At 38.7% G+C, this 27,903-nt stretch overlaps 1 protein-coding gene across 1 annotated transcript in view; it reads left to right on the forward strand.

Moving 5' to 3' along the window:
- Positions 1 to 4,454: 4,454 nt before the first annotated feature.
- The window catches only part of LOC124544842, a 75,991-nt gene continuing 52,542 nt past the window's right edge, over positions 4,455 to 27,903 (forward strand). Inside the window, exons 1-4 of the mRNA XM_047123548.1 lie at positions 4,455 to 4,537; positions 4,706 to 4,883; positions 5,039 to 5,193; positions 25,700 to 25,825. Coding sequence (XP_046979504.1) covers positions 4,483 to 4,537; positions 4,706 to 4,883; positions 5,039 to 5,193; positions 25,700 to 25,825 — 514 coding nt within the window. The 5' untranslated portion in view covers positions 4,455 to 4,482. The remainder of the gene's footprint in view (positions 4,538 to 4,705; positions 4,884 to 5,038; positions 5,194 to 25,699; positions 25,826 to 27,903) is intronic.

Below are 27,903 nucleotides of genomic sequence, written 5' to 3' on the forward strand. Positions count from 1 at the left end.
GGGATGGTGGAGGAACAGCGTCCAAGGTTTGCAGTAATTCTGCGACAACGAAAGTGCGTGCGACGATTTAGGGCGCTCTTTTGTCCACACACTATTATTTGTGTGCGCAGATGTGATTTACATTTACGTATTTGAGTTGTTTTGCTAACCTCTTCATCCAGCTTTGAAGTCTGTCTCGTATCTGCTGAAATCTCCTGTCCACACCCAACGTCAGTCTGTGCAGAAGACATGTCTTCTTCTTCTTCTTCAGTAGCTCTACAGCCCTTGGTGAGCCTTAGCTTCTTCAACAATCTTCCTCCACACTTCTCGGTTATTTGCTGCTGTTTTCCACCCCCGGACTCCCATATTGGTGATATCCATTATTACCTCATCGATCCATCTTCTAGGTCTCCCTTTTCGCCTAACTGAATGGATCATACCTTTCATCATTTTCTTTGGAATTCTACCCTCTGCCATTCTCTCCAAGTGTCCTAGCCATCGTATTCGCTGTGATTTCACAAATTTTACTATGTCCCTGCCTTGTATTAACTCTTGTAATTCGGCATTGTAGCGTTTTCTCCAGCCTTCTTCCTCCCTTATTGGCCCATAGATTTTGCGTAGTATTTTCCGCTCAATGCTTCTTAGAGCATTTTTATCGTGTTCTGTCAACGTCCATACCTCTGAGCCGTATGTCATAACTGGGCGGACTAGGGAATTATATATTAGCAGTTTAGTTTTTCTTGTAACAAGGCTATTTTTGGAAAGCTGCATATTTGCAAAGTAAGCTCTGTTTCCTGCTTGTATTCTTTCTCTTATAGCCTTTCCAATACTGTTATCATTTGTTATTAGGGCTCCCAAGTAATTAAAAGAGGACACTCCATTGAAGCATTTCCCATTGATGTTTAGGTTTTTAGGGGTTCTTCTGGCCTCAGATTGTGACATTACTATATATTTTGTTTTGTTTTCATTTACTATGAGGACAATTTTTAAGGCTTCTGTTTCCATTGCCCGGTATGTTTCTAGGAGTGTATTGGTATTTCTTCCTACTAAAGCAATGTCATCAGCTATGCACATATCTGGCTAGTTTTCATAAATATGGTGCCTCTTTTGTTGATTTTATTTACTGCACTATGCAGGGCTATGTTGAATAGGACAGTGGAGAGACTATCCCCTTGCTTCACACCTTTATTAAAGTCAAAGCTATCACTTGTTCTGCTAAGGACCTTTACTTTTGCTCTTGTCTCTGTCATTGTCATTCTGATTAGTCTTATTAATTTAGCACATATTCCAACTTCTTTCAGTACTCTGTATGGTTCTTGCCGATTTATGCTGTCAAAGGCTTGTTTGAAATCGATGAATAAGAAATGCAGATCTATATCATATTCATAGAACTTTTCCATCATTTGCCTTATCACAAATATTTGATCAGTTGTTCCTCTGCCTGGTCGAAAGCCACACTGATATTCCCCTAGTATGCCTTCTGCACACTTCTGTATCCTTTCGTTTAATATACTTGTGAAGATCGTATAAGCTGTACTTAGGAGTGTTACACCTCTATAGTTTTCACATGCTGTTCTGTCCCCTTTCTTATAAATGGGGACTATTATTCCAATTTTCCAATTATCTGGCATAGTTTCTGTTTCCCATATATCTGATATTAGTGTGTGCAGTTCCTTTATTACAACCTCACCACCCGTTTTTATTAATTCAGCAATTATGCTGTCTTCCCCAGGGGCTCGATTGTTTTTTGACTTGTGCACAGCCTGGGAGACCTCTTGTGGTGTTGGCTTTCTTGCCTCATTGGTTTCATTGTCTACTTCCAGCTCCACTCTTCCCTCCTGTGCAGAGGTCTCTTCATCTTCTAGGCTGGTGCTTAGTGTATCTTTGAAATACTCTGCCCATCTTCCCACTATCTGTTCTTCCTCCCTTATCATTTTCCCATCTTTACTGGAGCAGGCCGTTGTTTTTGGTTGGAATCTATTCTTCATTTTGCCTATGGCATGATAGAACTTTCTTATTTCACTCTGTTCCTTTAGTTCTTCTAGTTCTTGAAATTTCTTCTTATTCCACTCTCTTTTATTTCTCTTGCACAGTCTGTTAGCTCTTCTCCTTAATTCTCTATATTGTTCCACATTATTTCTGGTTTCTCTCTGTAGCACTTTTGTTCTTGCCCTGTTCTTTTCCTCTATTGCTGACCTGCAATCTTCATCAAACCACTCCTGGGTTCTTCTGTTCCTTCTTATGCCTATTATTTCCTCTGCAGCATCCTTAATGGCTTTTTCAAACCTGTTCCACCTTTCATCTACTCCTACTGTGGTCTCTTCATTGCTCAACTTTCTGCTTAGTGTTACTTGGTACTTTTTTACTTCATCAGGGATGTTCAGTTTGTCTGTATTCCATTTCATCATCTTTCCCATTCTGTTGCCCTTTGTTAGTGACAGTTTCTCTCTCAAGACTGATTTTATCAAAAAGTGGTCTGAATCACAGTTTGGTCCTCTGCAGCTCCGTACATCCGTAACTGACGTGGAGTGGCGTGCAATCACTAAAATATGGTCAATCTGATTGACTACTCCATTGGCTGCAGATTTCCAAGTACCCAGATGGATCCTTTTATGTGGAAAGCAGGTACTTTTAATAATCATATTATTCCTTGCTGCGAATTGGCATAGTAAGTCTCCATTCTCATTGTTTTCTTCATGTAGTGAATATTTTCCAGAAACTCCATACGGATGTTCATTCCTCCCTATTTTTGCATTAAAATCTCCTATTACTAGCATCAGGTCATATTTAGGTACTGCACAGCATACTTTTTCCAAGTCTTCGTAGAACTGTTCTTTAATTATATCCTCTTTTTCCTCTGTTGGTGCATGTGCATTTACTATTGATATATTCCTAAATTTACCTTTTAGTCTGAGTCTGCACATCCTTTCATTTATAGGTTCAAATTCTAGAAGGCTTTTCCTAACTTCCCTAGTTATTATAAACCCTGTTCCAAGTTGGCCTGTTCTTTCTTCTGGTCCACTATATACCAATGAGTACTCAGGTTTATCTATCTGCCCATTCCCCTGCCATCTTATTTCCTGTAGCCCTACAATATCATATTTGAATTTTAAAATTTCATTGGCTATTTCTATCATTTTTCCAGGCTAACGCATTGTCCTCACATTCCACGATGCTACTGTTAGATCCTTTATCCGTTTCCTTTGCCGGGGTCGTGATACATGCTTTCCATCCAGTTTCCGAGGCTTCTGTTGAATTTCCGTAATATTCTTTTTTTTTACAGTATGGGGTTATTAGCCCCATGCCCAACCCCCAACCTGGAGGACCAGGATTTGTATGAGGTTTACTCCTCTAGGATAGCTGGCTTCACTACGCCTCTAGAGCCCTCCCTGCCCTATGTTGTGGGACACACTTTGTCTGGCTCCTCTGTCGAGACCAGTCCGGCTTGGGAGACCCTGCCAGTAGCTATGCTACCACCGGCATAGCTCTCTACTTCACCGAAGCACGCAAACCCTCCCGCCCGGCACTGAAGGTGCCTACTATAAGGCGGTGTCCCCAGGGAGGGGCAGAAGACATGTGGGTGGACATTTTCAAGTCGTTACACGCGGATCTGCCTTGTACTGTGAAATGCGCAGCAATCTGTTGTCCAATTTGTGATTAGTTAGTTTCATGTTCCATGGATGATTTGCCCTATAAATCATAATGGCGTCGAACAAGTTATTTTACATTCGAATCACAAATTAATTTGTAAGTAAGGTTACATGCTGAACATTTAGACGTTTCATTTAAAAAAAAAAAGTCTAGGCTGCTGAAGCGAGTTACATGTTGTAACCCGCTACCTTTTGCGCATTACAATAATAAATATTCTTCTACGATATAGAAGCAGTTTTTTGTGAGAAACTTTTCTATTTTTCTTCAAATTTTATCTGTCTGTCTTTCAGTGGTTGCAGACAATCTCAGTGTGGAGTAATGAATGTCATTTTTTCTTCTTGTGCAGTAATTGTGTACATCATGGTTCCTCTTTAACTGCAGTGGATTATTTATAATAAATTTCATGAAGGAATAAATGTACTGTAACGCTCCTTAAACAAATGTTTACAAGATGGTCGTCGGGGGAGCACCACATTTTATTCTTAGTGCATGTGTTTGAGCTTACATTAGGCATCTACGATTAATCATTAGAGCTGCCCAGGAAATGTCACGAATACATGAATTAACTACAAGCATATAGGTGCAAAAAACTACTTGCCACAAATAAATAGGCTACTATCTGCTGCTACGTGTTTGCCATGATGCTGTAGCTTCACGTTGATGTAAATGGAAGCGTTCAGATTATTTCCGAGCTTTATGGCGTATTACGTTTCTGTGCTTCTTATCTGTAAACATTTACATAATTGAATCGCGAGTTTTATTTGCAAAAAAGTTCAGGCGTAATCAGTATGTTATCTGCATCTTTGTGTCAGCTTCAGTAGAATCTCTGTCTCATAGGCTGTGATTTTAAACATGGCCTTATTTATGTTGTTGTTGTGTACATGCTCTATACTTTGCCAATGTAAAGGTAAATATCAGTTATTATCAACGTTTTCTGTCGGAATTAATATTATGCATGTAGTATTTGAAACTTTTTAAAATTTAAGTCATTTATTTTCGCCCAGTAACAAGAATAACTCATTTTTTTTTGCAATGGTAAGAGAGTTAGTTATTATGTATTTGTAAACTTCCATAGGATACGAGTTAGTTTTTCAACCTACGCCGGTGATCCCAGCACAGCTGCAGGAGATTGCCCGTTTCTTTGTACGGGTTGGAGACACGCTGAATATTAGCTGCAAAGTTGAGTCTGGAGAGAACAAACCAACACCAAAGTTTAACATAACCTGGCGATTGCCCTTCAATCCACAGAACAGGTGCTTCTGTTATTCTTATGGTGTCTACCTCTGAGGCTAAATGTAGTTACATTTAATGTGTAGTGTGTATACTTTTAATTAGTAGTTTGAGTAATTCACATGAACAATAAAATTGGAGTGTTTCTTAAACGTAGATGTACTCGTTTAATTTGCAGTAAGCATCGAGTACAAATAAAACAAATGTGGAACGAAGCAAATTTACTAATACAAAACCTGCAGGAAAGAGATACTGGTAACTACACTTGCGAAGCTGTCGAGGAATTAGGAAGAGTTACCTTAAGTGCATTCGCCTTTGTTAGTGTGAAGAACAGTAAGTACAAGGAAACTATGCGCTTGTGTTGTTATTGTTGGTTATGATGTCCGTTAACACTGATTCCTTAGTTTACGTTTTAACTTTTCTGAAATCTGCTTTCGCAGTTATGTCTGTGTACATCAGTCTGTCATTATTTTGGTGCTGTTTAACCCACTGACTTACTAATATCTTTTCCGTACAGTAAACACTATATTTACTATATAAGTATACGAAAATCAGCATATTTCATCTTACATACTTTTCTCAAAATATTATATTTGTTTGATAGGAATCCTTTATAAATCTGTTATTATTTATTGACGTGATGAGGAGTGAAGATAATACTTTTCAGAATTTTTATTTTGTGTGATACACCCGAGAAAAGTACAGTTCTCACACTCATACTGCAAATCACTTTTCTTCTTCATTGTTTTGCACTCTACACAATATCTGGAGTGAGCTTTCTTGACGGGACTTTTTTTTTGGGGGGGGGGGGGGGGGGCTAAACCTAACAAAACTCGAAAATGATGCTTGTAACTTGGTTAATATCAAAAGAAATTGAGTCTCTTATATGACACTGAATAGATAAATTTCTCAGCTTTCCAGTGGTATATTACATTTCATGCTATTTATTAATAGAGAAGAAGAAACACAAAAGAAGCATCTGTAGCTTGTCAGCCTGTCCCACAGCCAGCAATGTGATAATGGACTTGAAACTTGCGACCGGCTGTACAAGCCAGTTGGTTAATAATAAAACTTATACTTGAGTGTTTCTTTCATTTAGATCTTAATCTCTAAAAAAATTTATAGCACAGTATTGTTTTTTTAATTATGTGTTTTCATACTGTAGCTACGGGTTAATTGTAAAATTATTCTCATAATACTTGTTACATTTCCACCAATACCCAGTGTGCGAGAAAAGCATACGTCATCCCTCTCTCAGCACTTCATGTTGATTTTTTATGATTTGATGAAATAGTTTACTTTGCTTGACTGACTGGTATAAATATGAAATTGTATGTGTTTGTTGTACTAATATTACAATGTTTTAGGGAGCTGTCAAGTGTGCATATAGTAATGTGATATATCAATTTCAGTTTGATTCTCTCAGTTACTTTGTAAACTGGTAACTTTATCTTTGGAGGTAGCATGTGACAGTTATTGAATGTTAGAACTTTGCCCTGTGCTGTTTATTTGCTGCCTGTGATATTTTTGTTTGGCATCCCCATTTGAAAAATAGTAATGTTGAGCAACCACAAATCCCTGTCTTTACTTTATTCCATACAGGAAGATCTGCAAATGGAGGTTAGCGCAGGTGTTCTTGTGGATGGAGGTGTGGGTAGTGTTATTCACCAGACCTTTGTTGATGATGATCCTTTGAGAGTGGCAGTTTGTATTCTACTCCTGTAAAGGTCTCTCTAAGATTGTGAGTGTATTGAAGATAGTGATACTGCCGTTCTGCTGTGAGCAATGAGATCACTGTTTTTTGTTACGTATTGGTATGTAGTGTAGCTCTCGTAAAAGTGGGTTTATGCTGTTTGCTGGATTTTCCATTGCAAGCTGCTGTTGATAACGATTCACGTAATAAATCCTGGGAAGTCAACATGATGATTCATGAGTGAGATGATTCTCATTCATGATTTCATATGGTTCATAACTAAAGTTAGCTGGTATTTTGTTACATAGGGTTAGAATTTAAACACCTTGCATATTTTCACGAGATCAAAAATAAGACATACAGATAGGTTATTGTAGTGACATACGTATGTTTAGGGCTACACTACACTTCTACCTGTTATGGCATTCTCATTTTCATGTTGAGATTTGTTGACTTCGACAACTTGCAAACAGATTATCACATCAGGTTACCTTCCATTTGGAAAGTGGATGCACTCAGTGACTGTATGTGACTTATAAATTGTAGAGTGTGGCAATCAGTCGTCCTTTTTAGATTTTATTATGCAAGTCCAGATTACGTCTAGTAGCTAGCCATTCTCAATGTGCTATTTTTTATTCTCAACCAACCGATGTGTTCTCCACAGCGGGTACCTACTGTATACAGTAGTATAGTCACATCTGCGCAGACAAATAATAGTGTGTGGACAAAAGAGCGCCCTAAATCGTCGCACTGACTGACGCCCAAACAACAGGGACTTGCATGCATTGAGAATAAAAAATAGCACATTGAGAATGGATAGCTACTAGCCGAAATCTGGATTTGCATAGTAAAATCTAAAAAGGACGACTGATTGCTGCACTCTATAATTTATAAGATTATCGCATTCCAACTTAGCCTAGGCTTTGAGCTAAACTGTAACTTAGACCTCATGCTGTGCTACAGGTCAGTCTGTCACAATAACCAGATTTTTTGCTGACACATTCCAAAGTAACCTAGGCCTCAGGCTTCACTACACATCATACAGTCAGCACATCTTGGTTTTTCCAGTCACCAGAGAAATACAAAAATCAGTAAGCAACCTTAAATTTGATAATAACGAGCATAGTAAAAGTTATTCTGTCACTCTCCATATCGAAAACAAATGTATACAATTAATACCTTCTGCAAAGAAATTAGTCATCATCATCATTTAAGACTGATTATGTCTTTCAGCGTTCAGTCTGGAGCATAGCCCCCCTTATAACATTCCTCCATGATCCCCTATTCAGTGCTAACATTGGTGCCTCTTCTGATGTTAAACCTACTACTTCAATATCATTCTGAACCGAATCCAGGTACCTTCTCCTTGGTCTGCCCCGACTCCTCCTACCCTCTACTGCTGAACCCATGAGTCTCTTGGGTAACCTTGCTTCTCCCATGTGTATAACAAGACCCCACCATCTAAGCCTGTTCACCCTGACTGCTATATCTATAGAGTTCATTCCCAGTTTTTCTTTGATTTCCTCATTGTGGACACCGTCCTGCCATTGTTCCCATCTACTAGTACCTGCAATCATCCTAGCTACTTTCACATCCGTAACCTCAACCTTGTTGATAAGGTAACCTGAATCCACCCAGCTTTCGCTCCCATACAACAAAGTTGGTCGAAAGATTGAACGGTGCACGGATAACTTAGTCTTGGTACTGACTTCCTTCTTGCAGAAGAGAGTAGATCGTAGCTGAGCGCTCACTGCATTAGCTTTGCTACACCTCGCTTCCAGTTCTTTCACTATGTTGCCGTCCTGTGAGAATATGCATCCTAAGTTCTTGAAACCGTCCACCTGTTCTAACTTTGTTCCTCCTATTTGGCACTCAGTCCGTTTATATTTCTTTCCCACTGACATTACTTTCGTTTTGGAGATGCTAATCTTCATACCATAGTCCTTACATTTCTGATCTAGCTCTGAAATATTACTTTGCAAACTTTCAATTGAATCTGCCATCACAACTAAGTCATCCGCATATGCAAGACTGCTTATTTTGTGTTCACATATCTTAATCTCACCCAGCCAGTCTGTTGTTTTCAACATATGATCCATAAATAATATTAACAACAGCGGAGACAGGTTGCAGCCTTGTCTTACCCCTGAAACTACTCTGAACCATGAACTCAATTTACCGTCAACTCTAACTGCTGCCTGAATGTCCATGTAAAAACCTTTAATTGCCTGCAAAAGTTTGCCTCCTATTCCATAATCTCGTAGAACAGACAATAACTTCCTCCTAGGAACCCGGTCCTATGCCTTTTCTAGATCTATAAAGCATAGATACAATTCCCTGTTCCACTCATAACACTTCTCCATTCTTTGCCGTAAGCTAAAGATCTGGTCCTGACAACCTCTAAGAGGCCTAAACCCACACTGATTTTCATCCAATTGGTCCTCAACTAATACTCGCACTTTCCTTTCAACAATACCTGAGAAGATTTTACCCACAACGCTGATTAAAGAGATACCTCTGTAGTTGTTACAATCTTTTCTGCTTCTGTGTTTAAAGATTGGTGTGATTACTGGTTTTTTCCAGTCTGATGGAACCTGTCCCGACTCCCAGGCCAATTCACTTATCCTGTGTAGCCATTTAAGACCTGACATTCCACTGTATTTGATGAGTTCCGACTTAAATTCATCCACCCCAGCTGCTTTATTGCATTGCAACCTATTGACCATTTTCTCCACTTCCTCAAATGTGATCCTATTTCCATCATCATTCCTATCCCATTCTACCTCGAAATCTGAAACATTACCGATCATATTTTCACCTACATTGAGCAACTCTTCAAAATATTCCCTCCATCTGCCCAAGGCATCCACAGGATTCACCAGCAGTTTTCCTGACCTGTCCAAAATATTTGTCATTTCCTTCTTACCTCCCTTTCGAAGACTGCTAATTACACTCCAGAATGGTTTTCCAGCAGCTTGACCCATAGTCTCCAACCTGTTTCCAAAGTCTTCCCAAGATTTCTTCTTGGATGCTGCAGTTATCTGTTTGGCTTTGTTTCTTTCTTCAACGTAACTTTCTCTGTCTACCTGAGTCCTAGTATGTAGCCATTTTCGATACGCCTTCTGTTTCCTTTTACAGGCTGCCTTGACTGTGTCATTCCACCAAGCTGTTTGCTTCATCCTACTTTTACACACTATTGTTCCAAGATATTCTTTAGCCACTTCTAGTACTGCATCCCTGTACCTTGTCCATTCCTTTTCCAATGACTGTAATTGACTACATTCAACTAACTGGTACCTTTCTGAGATCGCTGTTATGTACTTGTGCCTGATTTCCTTATCCTGAAGTTTCTCCACTCTTATCCTCCTACATATGGCCCTGACCTCCTGCGCTTTCGGCCTCACAATTCCAATTTCACTGCAGATTAAATAATGATCAGTGTCATCAAAGAATCTCCTGAATACACGTGTGTCCCTCACAGCCTTCCTGAATTCCTGATCTGTTATTATATAGTCAATGACAGATCTGGCTCCCCTGCCTTCCCAAGTATACCGGTGAATGTTCTTATGTTTAAAAAAGGAGTTTGCGATTACTAAGCCCATACTGGCACAGAAATCCAAGAGTTGTTTCCCGTTCCTGTTGGCCTCCATATCCTCTCCAAATTTACCCATAACCTTTTCATACCCTTCTGTTCGATTTCCAATCCTGGCGTTAAAATCACCCATGAACAGAACACTGTCCTTGTCCTTTACTCTAACAACTACATCACTGAGTGCTTCGTAAAAACTATCCATCTTATCTTGATCTTCACAATGCGAATATACTGACACAATCCTAATTTTCTTGCTACACACTGTCAAATCTATCCACATCAGTCGTTCGTTTACATACCTTATTGCAACTACGCTGGGTTCCATTTCTTTCCTGATGTAAAGCCCTACACCCCATTGTGCTATTCCTGCTTTGACTCCTGACAGGTAGACCTTGTATTCTCCCACTTCCTCTTCTCTCTCACCTCATACCCGAATGTCATTAACTGCTAAAACGTCCAGTCCTTATCTTACTAGCAGCCTCTGCCAGCTCTACCTTCTTCCCAGAGTAGCCCCCATTGATATTAATAGCTCCCCATCTCATTACCATTTGTTTGCCAGGTCGTATCTTAGGAGTCCCTGGTTTTTCAGTTAAAGGTGGGACTCCGTCACCTCAAAAGGTCTGAGGCATTTTGCTCTGATTGTTGCCAGCATCGTATTTAAAGTACCAGGGAAGCAGGTTGCTAACCTTATTTGCCCCGAGTCCCATTGGGTTTTACACCTAACGGCTGAGGGACTAACCGGTGGATTTGGTAGTCTTTGCCGTATGAGCACAAAAGTGACCACGACTCACAATATGTCCGTGATGCCCAGCATTATTCCAAAGTAACTGGTATCTCGACTGTAGGGACCACTTACGTTGCCCGTGGTTCATGAGCTAGGACATGACTACAGGAACCCACACCATGAACCACAAAAGAAATCAGTATATTCAGCAATTCTTATTGGCTACTGTGTATTTGCCTACTGTATACTATCACTTGACTGACGAGTATCAATATCAACGAATTGCATCATTCGCACACAGTGCAAATCCTCCAACACTGCAAGTTCGCTTACCCATAACCCCCAGTCTGTGTTGCATTGGAAGGTCATGATTTCTTTAAGTAGAGAAAGCCAGTGACTATGCAATAACCAATGATTTTTTAATACATTGCACATTCTGACATTACATATACATCTCCTGTGAGAAGTACAATGTTCCCACTGTAGTTTGGTATTTTCAGATTCTTAATGTGTCTGAAGGGACAGAGCACTGAAAGACCTGAGTCGAAACAAGGCTCCGGGAGTAGACAACATTCCATTAGAACTACTGATGGCCTTGGGAAGCCAGTCCTGACAAAACTCTACCATCTGGTGAGCAAGATGTATGAGACAGGCGAAATACCCTCAGACTTCAAGATGAATCCAATCCCAAAAAAGCAGGTGTTGACAGATGTGAAAATTACCGAACTATCAGTTTAATAAGTCACAGCTGCAAAAAACTAACACGAATTCTTTACAGACGAATGGAGAAACTGGTAGAAGCCGACCTCGGGGAAGATCAGTTTGGATTCCGTAGAAATATTGGAACACATGAGGCAATACTGACCTTAGGACTTATTTTAGAAGAAAGATTAAGGAAAGGCAAAGCTTTTGACAATGTTGACTGGAATACTCTCTTTCAAATTCTAAAGGTGGCAGGGGTAAAATACAGGGAGCGAAAGGCCATTTACAATTTGTACAGAAACCAGATGGCAGTTATAATAGTCGAGGGGCATGAAAGGGAAATAGTGGTTGGGAAGGGAGTGAGACAGGGTTGTAGCGTCTCCCCGATGTTATTCAATCTGTATATTGAGCAAGCAGTAAAGGAAACAAAAGAAAAATTCGGAGTAGGTATTAAAATCCATGGAGAAGAAATAAAAACTTTGAGGTTTGCCGATGACATTGTAATCCTATCAGAGACAGCAAAGGACTTGGAAGAGCAGTTGAGCGAAATGGACAGTGTCTTGAATGGAGGATATAAGATGAACATCAATAAAAGCAAAACGAGGACAATGGAATGTAGTCGAATTAAGTCGGGTGATGTTGCGGGAATTAGATTAGGAAGTGAGACACTTAAAGTAGTAAAGGAGTTTTGCTATTTGGGGAGCAAAATAACTGATGATGATGGTCAAAGTAGAGAAGATATAAAATGTAGACTGGCAATGGCAAGGAAAGCGTTTCTGAAGAAGAGAAATTTGTTAACATTGAGTATAGATTTAAGTGTCAGGAAGTCGTTTCTGAAAGTATTTGTATGGAGTGTAGCCATGTATGGAAACGAAACGTGGACGATAAATAGTTTGGACAAGAAGAGAATAGAAGCTTTCGAAATGTGGTGCTACAGAAGAATGCTGAAGATTAGATGGGTAGATCGCATAACTAATGATGAAGTATTGAATAGAATTGGGGAGAAGAGGAGTTTTTGGCACAACTTGACAAAAAGAAGAGACCGGTTCGTAGGACATGTTCTGAGGCATCAAGGGATCACAAATTTAGCTTTGGAGGGCAGCGTGGAGGGTAAAAATCGTAGAGGGAGACCAAGAGATGAATACACTAAGCAGATTCAGAAGGATGTGGGTTGCAGTAAGTACTGGGAGATGAAGAAGCTTGCACAGGATAGGGTAGCATGGAGAGCTGCATCAAACCAGTCTCAGGACTGAAGACCACAACAACAACAACTGAAGGTACTAATAACAGCAGTATCCCTGCCCAATAATCCCTTGTGCCTTGAAAGTCCCATTAACAAGCTTGTCGGTTTTTGTTTTGATGATGCTTTTGTGTCAACCATTGGCTGTGTTTTGAGGCTCTTATCTTCCCTGTGTTGAAGATGTTTGATGTCTATTGGTGCATACTGCATTGGTTAATAATTCCAAAGTAAGATCTTGGAATCTAACTATTCCGATAGATACTTTATAAGAGGAATAACTAATAATGCACACCAACAACAGACATTCGTGGGTGAAATAATATGTAAAATAAAGGTTAAATGATGATGGCGTCCTCTTGGGTAAAATATTCCGGAGGTAAAATAGTCCCCCATTCAGATCTCCGGGCGGGGACTACTCAGGAGGACGTTGTTATCAGGAGAAAGAAAACTGGCGTTCTACGCATCGGAGCGTGTAATGTCAGATCCCTCAGTCAGGCAGTAGGTTAGAAAATTTAAAAAGGGAAATGGATAGGTTGAAGATAGATATAATGGGAATTAGTGAAGTTCGGTGGCAGGAGGAACAAGACTTCTGGTCAGGTGAATACAGGGTTATAAATACAAAATCAAATAGGGGTAATGCAGGAGTAGGTTTAATAATGAATAGGAAAATAGGAATGTGGGTAAGCTACCACAAACAGCATAGTGAACGCATTATTGTGGCCAAGATAGACATGAAGCCTACACCTACTACAGAAGTACTAGTTTATATGCCAACTAGCTCTGCAGATGATGAAGAAATTGATGAAATGTATGATGAGATAAAAGAAGTTATTCAGATAGTAAAGGGAGAGGAAAATGTAATAGTCATGGGTGACTGGAACTCGATAGTAGGAAAAGGAAGAGAAGGAAATGTGGTAGGTGAATATGGAATGGGTGGAAGAAATGAAAGTGGAAGCTGCCTGGTAGAATATTGCACAGAGCATAACTTAATCATAGTTAACACTTGATTCAAGAATCGTAAAAGGAGAATGTATACATGGAAGAAGCCTTGTGATACTGGAAGGTCTCAGATAGATTATATACTGGTTAAGACAGAGATTCAGAAACTAGGTTTTAAATTGTAAGACATTTCAAGGGGCAGATGTGGACTCCGACCACAATCTATTGGTTACGAACTGTAGATTAAAACTGAAGAAACTGCAAAAAGGTAAGAATTTGAGGAGATGGGACCTGGATAAACTGAAAGACCCAGAGGTTGTAGAGAGCTTCAGGGAGAGCATTAGGGAACGATTGACAAGAATGGGGGAAAGAAATGCGGTAGAAGAAGAATGGGTACCTTTGAAAGATGAAATGATGAAGGTAGCAGAGGATCAAGTAAGTAAAAAGATGAGGGCTAATAGAAATCCTTGGGTAACAGAAGATATATTAAATTTAATTGATGAAAGGAGAAAATATATAAATGCAGTAAATGAAGGAGGCAAAAAGGAATACAAACGTCTCAAAAATGATATCGACAGGAAGTGCAAAATGGCTAAGCAGGGATGGCTAGAGGACAAATGTAAGGATGTAGAGGCACCTATCACGAGGGGTAAGATAGATAATACCTACAGGAAAATTAAAGAGACCTTTGGAGAAAAGAGAACCACTTGCATGAGTATCAAGAGCTCAGATGGAATCCCAGTTTTAAGCAAAGAAGGGAAAGCAGAAAGGTGGAAGGAGTATATAGAGGGTCTATACAAGGGCGATGTTCTTGAGGACAATATTATAGAAATGGAAGAGGCTGTAGATGAAGATGAAATGGGAGATATGATACTGCATGAAGAGTTTGACAGTGCACTGCGAAGTCGAAAGAAGGCCCTGGGAGTAGACAACATTCCATTAGAACTACTGATAGCCTTTGGAGAGCCAGCCCTGACAAAACTCTACCATCTGGTGAGCAAGATGTATGAGACAGGCGAAATACCCTCAGACTTCAAGATGAATCCAATCCCAAAGAAAGCAGGTGTTGACAGATGTGAAAATTACCAAACTATCAGTTTAATAAGTCACAGCTGCAAAATACTAACACAAATTCTTTACAGCCGAATGTAAAAAACTGGTAGAAGCTGACCTCGGGGAAGATCTGTTTGGATTCCGCAGAAATGTGGGAACAGGTGAGGCAATACTGACCCTACAACTTATCTTAGAAAATAGATTAAGGAAAGGCAAACCTATGTTTCTTGCATTTGTAGACTTAGAGAAAGCTTTCGACAATGTTGACTGGAATACTCTCTTTCAAATTCTGAAGGTGGCAGGGGTAAAATACAGGGAGCGAAGGGCTATTTACAATTTGTACAGAAAGCAGATGGCAGTTACAAGAGTCGAGGGACATGAAAGGGAAGCAGTGGCTGGGAAGGGAGTGAGACAGGGTTGTAGCCTCTCCCCGATGCTATTCAATCTGTATATTGAGCAAACAGTAAAGGAAACAAAAGAAAAATTCGGAGTAGGAATTAAAATCCATGGAGAAGAAATAAAAACTTTGAGGTTCGCCGATGACATTGTAATTCTGTCAGAGACAGCAAAGGACCTGGAAGAGCAGCTGAATGGAATGGACAGTGTCTTAAAAAGAGGACATAAGATGAACATCTACAAAAGCAAAACGAGGATAATGGACTGTAGTCAAATTAAATCGGGTTATGCTGCGGGAATTAGATTAGGAAATGAGACACTTAAAGTAGTAAAGGAGTTTTGCTATTTGGGGAGCAAAATAACTGATGATGGTGAAAGTAGAGAGGATATAAAATGTAGACTGGGCATGGCAAGGAAAGCGTTTCTGAAGAAGAAAAATTTGTTTACATCGAGTATAGATGTAAGTGTGAGGAAGTCGTTTCTGAAAGTATTTGTATGGAGTGTAGCCATGTATGGAAGTCAAATGTGGACGATAAATAATTTAGACAAGAAGAGAATAGAAGCTTTCGAAATGTGGTGCTACAGAAGAATGCTGAAGATTAGATGGGTAGATCACATAACTAATTAGGAGGTATTGAATAGAATTGGGGAGAAGAGAAATTTGTGGTGCATCTTGACTAGAAGAAGGGATTGGTTGGTAGGGCATATTCTGAGGCATCAAGGGATCACCAATTTAGTATTGGAGGGTAAAAATCGTAGAGGGAGACCAAAAGATCAATACACTAAAACAGATTCAGAAGGATGTAGGTTGCAGTAAGTACTGCGAGATGAAGAAGCTTGCACAGGATAGAGTAGCTTGGAGAGCTGCATCAAACCAGTCTCTGGACTGAAGACCACAACAACAACAACAACAACAAAGGTAACACAACTCCTCTCTCATCTATAGCTGACTGATGTGTGGCATATAAGTATGCAGCAGAAAATAGTATTTACACTAGCTTTCTCTAGTAAAGGAAACACATTCACACACACAAGCAGACATCCAAACATGACTGCAGATGTAATAATGTACAGTCTTAATTTTAGATATGTGGAAATTTCCAGTTTCCTGTCCAAGTTTACCTAGCAGTCTCGTCAATAGTTTTGCTCTAGAATATAAGACTTCTCTCTGAATGCTAGACAGAAATGCATAGTCAGTATGGATATAATTTTTGCTTCAAGTATTGTGGTTGTGTATTTCATAATTCAACCTAAATTCACTCTCTTTATTAGTCACAGAAACAATCAGTGAGTGCATGTATTACCATGTAAGTGTGATAGTTCAAAGATTCCTGGAGAGGATAAATGTTGCCATTTAAAAATTTGCTTTAAATCCATGTGGGTCATTCAAGATAGGTGTCTGCTTCTGAGTATTTCTAATGCTTTGGAATTATATGCACTGAGTGATGGATATGAATGTTGTCATCTTCTAAGATTCAGTAGGCTGACAATTTTACTGTCCCTGTAAAGAAAATGTGTGACCATGAATACCTGCATTGGTAGCAAATTGATATGGCCCTTTCGATTTAGCAAAATTTTATACCCATCCAAAGAAACCTTTTCAATGTCATTAAAATGTTCTCGGAACATCAGAATTTCCTTAAGCTTTGACCATGCATTTGTCACAAAAGGCATCTTGAAATCTAAAATAGAATAGTGGACATGCAGTTCGATATATGATGCATCTGCCCAGATAAGTGATTTTCAGTCCTCTAGTAATATTTCTCTGCCTTCTGTAGTCATGGAGCTGTATAGGCATCAGGGAATATGGGTCTCTTGTTTGCAACTCTTCTGGATTCCCATGTAATACAGTTTGATTCGAAAAGTTCGTTCAAATATATGCCAGGAATGACAAGCACAGAAGTCATGCAGCAGTTATTGTCCCACTGCTACATAGCAATGGGTTTGGAGATGGGGCAGAGGCGTGGGCTGTTGTATTGTCTTTCAGCTGCTGTGCTCAGGATAATTTTTTGTGGACCTAAATGTTTGCTATTGCTAATGATCACACAGTACATTCTGTGTAGTCCACTGGCAGTTCCTTCCATATGTATTCTATTGTTCCACCATTGATAACCTTGTGTAGGCAATTATACAGGGTGGAGAAAAATTGTGTCACAAAATTTTAACCTTGGATAGCTAATGCCAGTATTGGTAATGTTGTGTAGGTGGACAATATTGAAACTACAGAAACTCAGCATCACACACTTCGATTGGCCGTAGAATTGCCCTTTTGCCAGTTGCTCTGGACAACGCATGACCGCGAATGCTTTGCCTACCGGAGATCGCAATTTATCCAAGGCGGCCCGCACGCTCAGTGGTGGTTGCGTCAGCCTTCCACTCTGGGGGCCTGGTGGCGAATCCGCCGGAGTCCCGACACATCCATTGTAGTTTCATGATAAGACATACCAGGAACGAACCTGTCAACAGCTGTTTGCGTACAGAAAATCTTTTACAAATTGTGCCAGCCTTGAAAAGAGCCATTTTTGTAGCTAGGACATTGTTTACTTAAAGCAGGTGCTCGAACTGGCAACCCTCTGACACGACACAAGCTTGGTAATGTCGAACGATGTTTTGCCAAACTCTTTCAAAGATTCCTGGCATTGCCCTGATGTGATTGGCGGCATGTTGAATGCGATTCATTAATTCCTCTTCATTTCTATGTGGTCTGCATCTGGGTGGGTGAACTAGAACCTTGAAGAACCCCCACAGGAAAAAGTCTGGTGGCATGAGGTCTGGTGATCGCAGGGGCCATGTCCTACAGGCACCACTGTCTATTACCTGGCTGTTGAAGAGTTCATTTAAATATCTGCGCACAGCACGACTTACGTGTGGGTGCCGCGTCACGCTGCAACCCCATGCATAGCCATATGCCCAGGGGAACATCTTCCAGGAGGCTGGGTAGGGTTTCTTGTTAAAAGTGAAGGTAATTTAGCCCGTTAAGTTGAAGAGGTAGACGGAGTGGTCCAGTCAGATGGTGACTTACAATGCCTGCCCAAATATTGAATGAAAATCGTTCGTGGTGTCCATGGATGTACTTGATGTGAGGATTTCCCCTTGTCCAGTGATGAATGTTTCCAGTGTTGTAAAGGCCGTGTTCATAGTTTGCCACAGGGTTTAGGTCTTGGACAGGGTAGAAACTAAATGGATGCTGGTCGTCATCCCTCAAAACCTCCCAGACTAACTGATATTGTGTCCAACCTCTTGAGCACTTGTTGTAGGTGCTTCCTCGAAGAGCTACAGAACAGTCTCTTCAAATGCAGCATCCCGTCGTGTTCGAAGTCTTCCAGCATCACCATGATATCCCGCTAATGAGCCTGTTTCATCAAGGTGTCAGTGAATTGCTGTATATGATTGTGGGGATGGGTGGCGTCTTGCTGGGTACTGTTCCTTACACAACCGTTGAACTTAATGCGCATTACTGTCAGCTAGTCCATACACAGAAATCATATCTTGTTCTTTAAATTAATACTGTGCCACCATGCCTACTGTGTGACTACATCGCAGGTGATGTGTGTGTGCTCCGAAGCGAAGCTTACATGTGAATGCCTCTGAGGTGACATGGAGACAAACCGAAAGACCTATTCAACACGTGTGCATATCATGTTGGGGCAATGACGGGGCAAGGGACATTTGTACGTGTAAACCGACAACCATAGTGTTGCCCGTCAGCTGACAAATCGCAACAGGGCAATCCCACAGCCAATCAGAGCGGGTGGTGCCAAGTTTCCGTAGTTTAAAAATTGTGCGTTGTTGACCTACACAACATAAGTAATTTTGGTTCCTACTGGCATCAGCTATCCAAAGTTAAAATTTCGTAACACAATTTTTGTACACCCTGTATATTATTCTTTCTCATGCAGGCAACATTTGTAGACACGCTTCTTGATCCTGAGAACGCTTATGAAAATGCAAGGAAGCGTAATGCACTTGGATAGTTTTACCTGTGATACTATGAAGTATATATTCCCTCTTTTTTTATGGTCTGTCATGTCACAGTGGTATTTTGATAATGAGTCTTGATTCAAACAGGAGAATGGTGTCCCACTGAGCAGTATCCTTAACATCTGCATACTTACTAGCATAGTCAGTGTCTCAACTTCCATGACAAGGAAGACAGTACAGTGTTCCCTATTTGTGAATGATGCAACACAACACATTAGTTACAACTCACATAACATAGTTTAGACAATTGGATGCTATGAATTGAATTTGGATATTTTACACAAAGGAATGCTTGCATGATACACATTATTTGCCTTGGCCTGCCTTGAAAATAAGTGTGACATACCTGCCTATTTTAAAATAATTATCAGTTGTGAAAGCAGTTTTCATTAATAATTGAAACTCCCGTGTCATTGGTAACAAATATCAGTCATATCACAATCATCATCAGACATGCCTCCGGAATGCAAAAAAATAATTAATATTGGATAGTAACAGGTACCGAAATCATAAAATTTATCTACATAATAAAGTGTGGATATATGATCATAATAAAATAGAAAAGGCTTTTACACCATTAGGTGGTGAGCAGAGGCGATGAGTGGAGCACTGGTAAATGTTGGAAGACACCTCCGGCAACTGTGAAATAGTGTCAGAATGCTGCATATTATAAAGGGGAAGCTCTGCCCATCACCTACTGCATGACTTTGTTGGGAGCTAATAGTGCTTAACATACAATGATAACACGTGAAAACTGAACATATCAATCTAGATACAAATAGAATGTGATGTGAAAGATTACATAAATGTAAGGTGTCCATAGTAGTAAATACTTTACGTTTGTAAAACATAACTACAAACATGCATAAACAACCAATGGAATTAGTTGTAAAAATGCTAAAGTGCCATCTGTGGGAGATGTGTGACCATTCAAACTAAGGTGTGGAAGCAAACATAAGCATAGAGACACGAGCTGTTGCCGTGGAGGTGGTAGTGTGCCACAGGTGTCCTCTGACACTTGTCAGTGCTCAGCTCATTGTCTCTGCTCAGTGCCTAATTGTATTAAAACTTTCCATTTTGTTGGGATTGTGTTTTATTATGTAGATGAACTGTATAATTTTTGCACCTGTTACCCTCTAAGGAGAATTATTTTCTTGCATTCCCGAGACATGGTCTGATGATCTAGATGCAACTGAAATTATTTAGCGCTGACATGTATTTTTAATAAAAATTGTGATTGAGACTGATTATTACTTCAGATTATCTGATCAGATCGCTGCTTTTCCAATAATGCTTTCGAAACTTATATCTGCCGTGTTACTGGGCCTTATTTTTGGCAGTAAGTTCTCTTATTTACAACACCTGATTAATACAAAAATAATTACTCATTTAATAACTATGTTGTGTAAACAAAACCCCAGAGTGAAGTTATTTTGTGTACTCACGAGAGAAAACTTGACAGGAAATGTGATGGAGGTATAGTCTGTCTGAAAAATGAAAAATGAGCAGCACTTGTGGTGGGTGAAGTTGCCTTTCCCAGAAGAAAGGTGTGGCTGCCTTTCAGGATGACTTAGAATCAATTTCACCCCTAGCATTGTAAAAACGTGTGCAGAGATTCATGTAGATACTGTCCATATATGTTTCTTGCTTTAGCATCATACCCAAATGAACATTTCTTGTAATTTATGAATTATTAGTTGAATTATATTAACTACTTCTTTGTGTGGCCATTCATATTAGGGTACATGTTCTCTCCCAAGCCACATTATTAAAAAAAAAAAAAAAAAAAAAAAAAACCAGGATTGTTACTCTGAAATGGTCAGATAATGAAACACCAAAATTGAGCTGCTGCTGTAATAACTTGATGGTAAGAGGAAAACCTCTACTCTTTCTACCTTTCTTTCAAATGAGATTTTAGAACCTTGCCAGTAGTATGCTAAACCACTAATCCAGCACAAGTAAACACAACACCTCGTTAAATTTCTATGAGCAGCTCGGTGGGAATAGTAATAACCACTCAGATATGCAGCATTCTAAATCAGTAACAAAACAGTCGCTCTAAACATGTTTTGTGGAGCAGCCAAAGCACACAGTGATACACTCTTGCTCTGTATCAGGTTTCACTTTCATGTCAAGTGAACTCCATATCAAGCTTGACTTTCACGGCAAGCAAGCAACTAAAATGGAATGGGAAACAACATGTTGTAAGGGTCAATCTGTACCAAGTGGTCTAGCACTGGTTGCTTGACCATATGAGAAAAATTTTATATTTGCTGAGTGAATTCCCCCAAAATATATTTTTTAAAAAATTTATTGTTTATTATTTTGAAATGGCGACCATATTTGTTCCAGGCCGCATGAGTTTTTTCGTATTTGCAAGCATCTACATTTTTTACAATTATTCAGTTGTGGATTGTCCTAAGCCTTTCAGATAAAATGAATTTAGTCCAACACGCTCTGGGCTACAAATTAACATCATTATCACTTAGGTGAACGTATTCTTTAATATATTTTTGATAGTTCAAAGTTATCAGCCACAAATTTAAAAAACTCAATTTTTGAACTGTAGTTTTCCAAATAAAGATTAATTTCTCAGCTTTAATATTTTTTCTGGTATTACACTGTATAGTATAGTTACTTTTTATAGAGTATCAATGGTGAGCAGCTTACACTTTAAAAAATACACTATTTTAAAAAAATATTCTTTTTTTTTTTTTAATTTTTCCATTTTGTGGCCTGCAATAGCTTTGTTGGGGGACCAGATAAAAACCTGAAAACTTACCAGTTAATAGGCCTTTATGATATCAAACTTCAGTATAAATTTCAACTTGGTTTCTAATGTATCTCTATTAGTGTGCACCCACTGTTTGAACTCAATGGTATCATTTGGATCACTGTCTTCAAAACTACTTTCTAAAAACTGTTCCAGTAGTTCTTTTCGCGGACAGATTTCACAGCGATGAAGGATGCTGTCTTTGGATTCCAAATCACACACTGTTTTAGCAGTTAGACTCTGATAATCTTCTTTAATTGGAGTCTTGCAAGCATCAGTTTCATATTTTGGTGTAAAGTGCAAAAATAGACTGAGTGGGTTCCTTCAGCACCCACAGTGATGCACCAGTTTGGCCTCGATTAGCAAAATTTGGAAAATACAATTTCAGGCCCATGCTGAAGTTGATATGCAGCGATCATTTCTTTCCTTCTATTCTAATTGACACACAGTCTTTTTTACCTGGACAAATTCGGCTAAATTCTTCATTCTGAAAAAATGTTACCACTCTTTCTTTTACGGCATCTGGAATCTTCTTGCCACACTTGTTCTTTGGCAGAGCTAATACACCATTTTCTGCCTGTAACTTCCTACCATTTTCTCTGAAACACCAAATTCTTGCATTGTCTCTTTTATAGTCCAGCTTTGTGGTACTAATGTCAGTATTTGCAATTTTTTAGGCTGCCTTGACAATTGCAACTTCTCTTTCAATTCTTTAATCAGCTGCTTATAATCTTCACAATCAGGACATTTCTTGTAATTGTACTAGGTGTTTGAAGATCTTTTGGGGCGAATCTTCCAGCAGCAGCATTGTTATTCACAATTGCCTCTTCAGCTTCGCTTATTTTTTGTTTTGCATGACCTTTCACATGCCTTTCTGATGCTCTCCGAAATTTTAGAGGGGAGACCCGAAAAGCAGTTAGACTTGAATCGATTAATACTTCTGGATATGCTTCGTCTTCTGACTGGTTTGAAGTTGATTGTGATTTTTCTGCTTTCTTTGCTAAAAATTGTTTTTTGCAAGTTGGACAGATCTTCTGACCAGGTTTCACATTGCTCTTAGTCACGGCTTGCAATTTTGTTGTTGTTTTAACATTGACAATCCATAAACCCTTTTTAACAGAATGGTTCTGTGCACCAAAAGGATTACAAGATCTTTGTAGAAAGTCATATTTGTCCACAAGTATTGCATTTTCAGTAAGGCATATCTCACTTCTTTGGTTTAGTAATTCCTGTTGCTCTACTGAAAATTCTTTGATTAGAATGAAGCCTTGTTGATGTGTGTGTGTGTTTTCAGATGACATGCAGAATTATCTGCAAGGCCAATGACACATGGTACTGAAACCTCGTTGATATCCATTACACTACAATTAAACTTAAGTGCCCATTTGCTGTTTGTATCAATATTAGATAAAGCAGAAGTGATGTATATTTCCAACTGAAAAATATTAAACAATCATAGATAAAGGGAATTTCCTTGAGAATACAACAGAAAAAAATTAAATAACCTGATAAACATTTCTAAAGAGTCACCCTGTATCTTGAAATAATTTTTACTAAAAAGATGTTTATCCAGTAATGACAACACACTTCACATCATTTAATAAGGCATTACACACAACATCTGAACACACTTCACTACACAACATTGTGCTTCAGACTGATTGTTGAAGCATGTTACCAAACTCTACTGTTGACACTAAACTGGTCTGTTTCCAAAATAAAAACAACTTTTTCTGATCAGACAAGGTGAGCTCAGTTATTATTTGAGCAATCTCCATGCCAATTGCGGAGCTTTATGACATACTGACAGGTTGCAGATAATTAAAGTATCAGCTTCAGAAAGTTATTCTTTCAGTAGATACAAGGCAATAAAGTATAGTCAAAATTTGGTATGTCAAGATTTATGAGCCACTTTGATAGCACACTATGATGAATTTACCATAGTCTGACCCTTTGTTTTACAGCTAAGCTTTTGTACCCAGAAAGTTGAACAGGATCACAAAGTTTCAACATGACACATCTCTTAGATCCTGAGTAATGGTAAATCAAAGTTGATCATTTATTCATTTAAATCGCAATGTCGAGAAATGTAATGTAATGAAAATATAAGTTTATTTGTTCTTAAATGCAAAGTCTCCAAAATAAAAACAATTTTTCTGATCAAACAAGGTGAGCTCTTTTCAATGGTGCCGAGAAAAATTTGAGTGACCCCTTTTGCGATATGACCTTTTTGAAAGTGAGTCAAAATTGACTGATTAAATTTTTTTAGCACACTTGGAACTTCGATAACTCAGTTATTATTTGAGCAATCTGGATACCACTTGCAGAGCTTTATGACATGCTGGCAGGCTGCAGATAACTAAAGTATTAGCTTCAGAAAATTACTCTTTCAGTAGATACAAGGCAATAAAGTATAGCCAAAATTTGGTACGACAAGATTTATGAGCCACTTTGATTGCACACTATGATGAATTTACCGTAGTTTGACCTTTTGTACTACCCAAAAATTTGAGCAGGATCACAAAGTTTCAGCACAACAAGTATCTTAGATCCTGAACAGTGGTAAAACAAAGCTGATCATTTATTCATTTCAGTTGAAATGTCAAAAAACGAGCCTTTACGGAAAGGTGGCTAGTGGCCCCACCATACTACTTATGAAGCTGTAATTTGGCAGTGCTTCATGTAAGGTCTATATGTACATCCTGTAAAAATTTCATCGAAATTGGAGATGGTCGAGTGGGGACCTTCAGGCCACTTGCCATGGAATGACCCATTTGCAAGTTCAGTGCAATGCTACACAACACTAGTCATTTGCTGTTGTTATGACTACTCTCTGCATACTCATCACTCTACTTGCAGGCAGTGCACAGGCCTTCTTAACCTAGGTGGCATTGCCATCGCCCACTACTATCCCTGGTACAGGTATTTCTCTGGACTCCCCCCCCCCCCCTCCCCCCCAGTCACATTGGAATATCAGGAAAGGAGGCAAAGGTCGTTTGGCCAAGGAGGCTATCAAAAAATCAAAAAGGATATCTTAAAATTGGAGACACCAGGTCCGGACTTTTGGATGTCCTATCCTAATGATAGCAAGTGTCCTGGAATAGAAAGTGATATGCTGTAGCTGCCACCAAGCAGCTAAGTATGATAAAGAAACCCATGCATGGATGTTTTTGTTCAGAAAACCTGACTTCACATTACCCTCACAAGAATGTCCTATTCTTTAAAAAGCCATTCCACATTATTGCAGTTATAGCACTAATTTATCAGTGGCACACATTTTAAGGATGTGTCTGACTCCGTTAAATATGATAAAGCAAACCTAGAAGCTAGCTGACTTACCTTCAGTTTTACTTGGTAATATCCAAGCAGCGAAACTAGTTTTACATTTTGTATGGCAGTGTGGGTTGTGTGATTGTATCTGGAGGCCAGGCAATATGGTGTTGCCAGCCTGAGAGTTGGGGTCTGGTTTCCTCCTGCCATAATCTCATCCCCTGAAGGTCTGTGGCTACCTATGGTTGGCTGGCAGACCTGGCTTTGTAACCTTTTGATTTGTTTGTGTTTCTGCATCCATTGTTAGTCCAATGGTCTTCCCTCACTTCTTTGTTCAATTTTATTGATCTCTTGACAGTGCCATTATATTTATAAAATTTACTCTGTTATATGTTACCATTTAAGTTGACAATATACAATTCTAGTTTCAACAGTAGTTTGGAGCTTCTTGTATATCCATTCTTTTTCAATTGCAGAAAAGTCACACTGTTCAGCTGACAAAATGTTTTTGTGTTCATCGGGTGCGTGTATTCTGAGAAGATACGTGTGTGATGGTCGAATTGATTGCAAGGATGGAGCTGATGAGTTACCAGTTCATTGTGGTCAGTATACTTACATAATCAATTATAGAATGTGAAAACAACTTTTTTTTTCTTTTATAAACCATTGGTTTTGTCAATAAATCCATTAGATTTAGATATTGAAAGGAGATGGGCAAAGTTCACACACAGAAAATGTAATTCAAATGAAGTTATTCTAAGTTAGCTGATTTATGGTGACACACACATTATGATTACTTGTGATAAAACTGATTGGGCAAGTACAAAGTGACTTTAGTGCTTAAGTCACCTTATGGTGGAATATGTTTTGCCAAAACATTTTGTCGAACCCTGTTGCAGAATAAATTGCAGTCCTCCACTATCTACCCTTCAGATTTTGGAACTCTTGGACATTGTGATTTTTAAAACAGATGTTTAGCAATGTGTTTTTAAAATTCCGTAAGCAATGTTTAAGCAATGTTTGCAGTTTACTGTTGACGGAATGTGGAATGTAGTTTACTTGTCTCGTAACGTACAGTTACAAATCAAAGATTTTTGTACTGAGGACATGTCAGATTACTTAAAAAGGTTATAATAATTAACGTTTTTCAGTAGGCATATCTACATTTTTACACATCAACAATTTGACAATAACATATGTAACACTTGTGGTCTTTTTGCAGCTTGCAGTACAATTTATATGCTACATTAACAATTTATTATACAATACATAATCTTTATTGTTTCTTTTCTTTTCAAATTACCAAACAGTCCTGCATGAATTCTTCAATTGAATGATAACATTTTCCCACTAGTATATTAAATAACAATATTTTTAGTGGGCCAAACTGCATATTTAATAGATTTGTGTTATTTAATTTATTGTAAATTTTTAATCCCATGTACAATGGTGTTTGAGTGTAAAATTTTAAATTATGAGAGGGAAGTTGGAAGCTGTGTCTGTGCAAGTACTGTAACTGTGGTTGAAATGAAAATTGTCAAGTGAGTTTTGATTTTTATATATGAAAATAAAAGTTTCATAGATGTACAGAGAAGGAATGGTTAGTATTTTTAATTTTTTAAATAATGGGTGACATGATGTTCTTTTTTGGACGAAACACACGTTACTCATGATTCTGTTTTGAATTGTAAGTAATCTTGGGCAGTTTATAGAGTTTCCCCAGAAAATTATTCCATATTGAATTATAGTCCCAAAGTAGCTGTGGTAGACGACTATCTTCCTGGTGTTCATAAGGGTGGAACCAGATAAGACATTCATCGCATAAGCTAATCTGTTTAGTTTGTGTGCTAAGAAGTGTACATGTGCCTTCCAATTTAAACTTTTGTCAAGGTTTAGACCTAGAAATTTTACATAACTTGCTTCAGTCATTTCCTGATTGTCGTGCACTATTTGTATGGGAGATGTTGCTAATGTTTTAAGCACTGAACTGCACTAATTGTGTTTTTGTGACATTGAGTTTTAATCCATTGTGCTGAAACCATAATTCTAGGTTCCCCATTATGTTTTCCACAGTATTGTGAATTTGTTCTAAATTGTCATTTTCAATTAAAACTGAGGTGTCATCTTGAATAAAACTGAGTGAACATCAATGTTTACAGGTAAATCATTTATATACATTGGAAAAAGATAAGGTCCTAAAATTGAGTCCTGTGAAACCCCTGTACAAATCTTTGTCCAGTCCGAGAATGATTTTTTTTCCATTTGAATTTAGAGTAACTATCTGTTATCTTTCCGACAAATAAGATTTGAACCACTGCAATGCCTTATCCACGATCCCAGTGTAAAAGTAGCAAGTGACTGACTGAGTCGAAAGCTTTGGTCACATCAAAAAAATTACGAGTGACCTTTTTACCCTTGTTTAAAGCAGAGCTTATCTTTTCAGTGAATTCCCTAATGGTGTTTATTGTTTTTTCCCCTTTTGAAATCCAAATTGATTTGGTTGTTGAGTCAGTACTGTTGCGGACTAGCAGCATTTACTGCAGGCTGCTGTTGGATCTGAAATTTTTACACTAATCAGCTGTGTACTGCAGAATAGAAATACAATTGAGCATTTCATGCAGCAAGTTCTCATACATAAAGAGTCTATATTTGTAGATGCATGTCTGTTTTTTTTATCACA

The sequence above is a fragment of the Schistocerca americana genome, chromosome 8 (genome assembly GCF_021461395.2).
Source record: "Schistocerca americana isolate TAMUIC-IGC-003095 chromosome 8, iqSchAmer2.1, whole genome shotgun sequence".
Classification (NCBI taxonomy): Eukaryota; Metazoa; Arthropoda; class Insecta; order Orthoptera; family Acrididae; genus Schistocerca; species Schistocerca americana.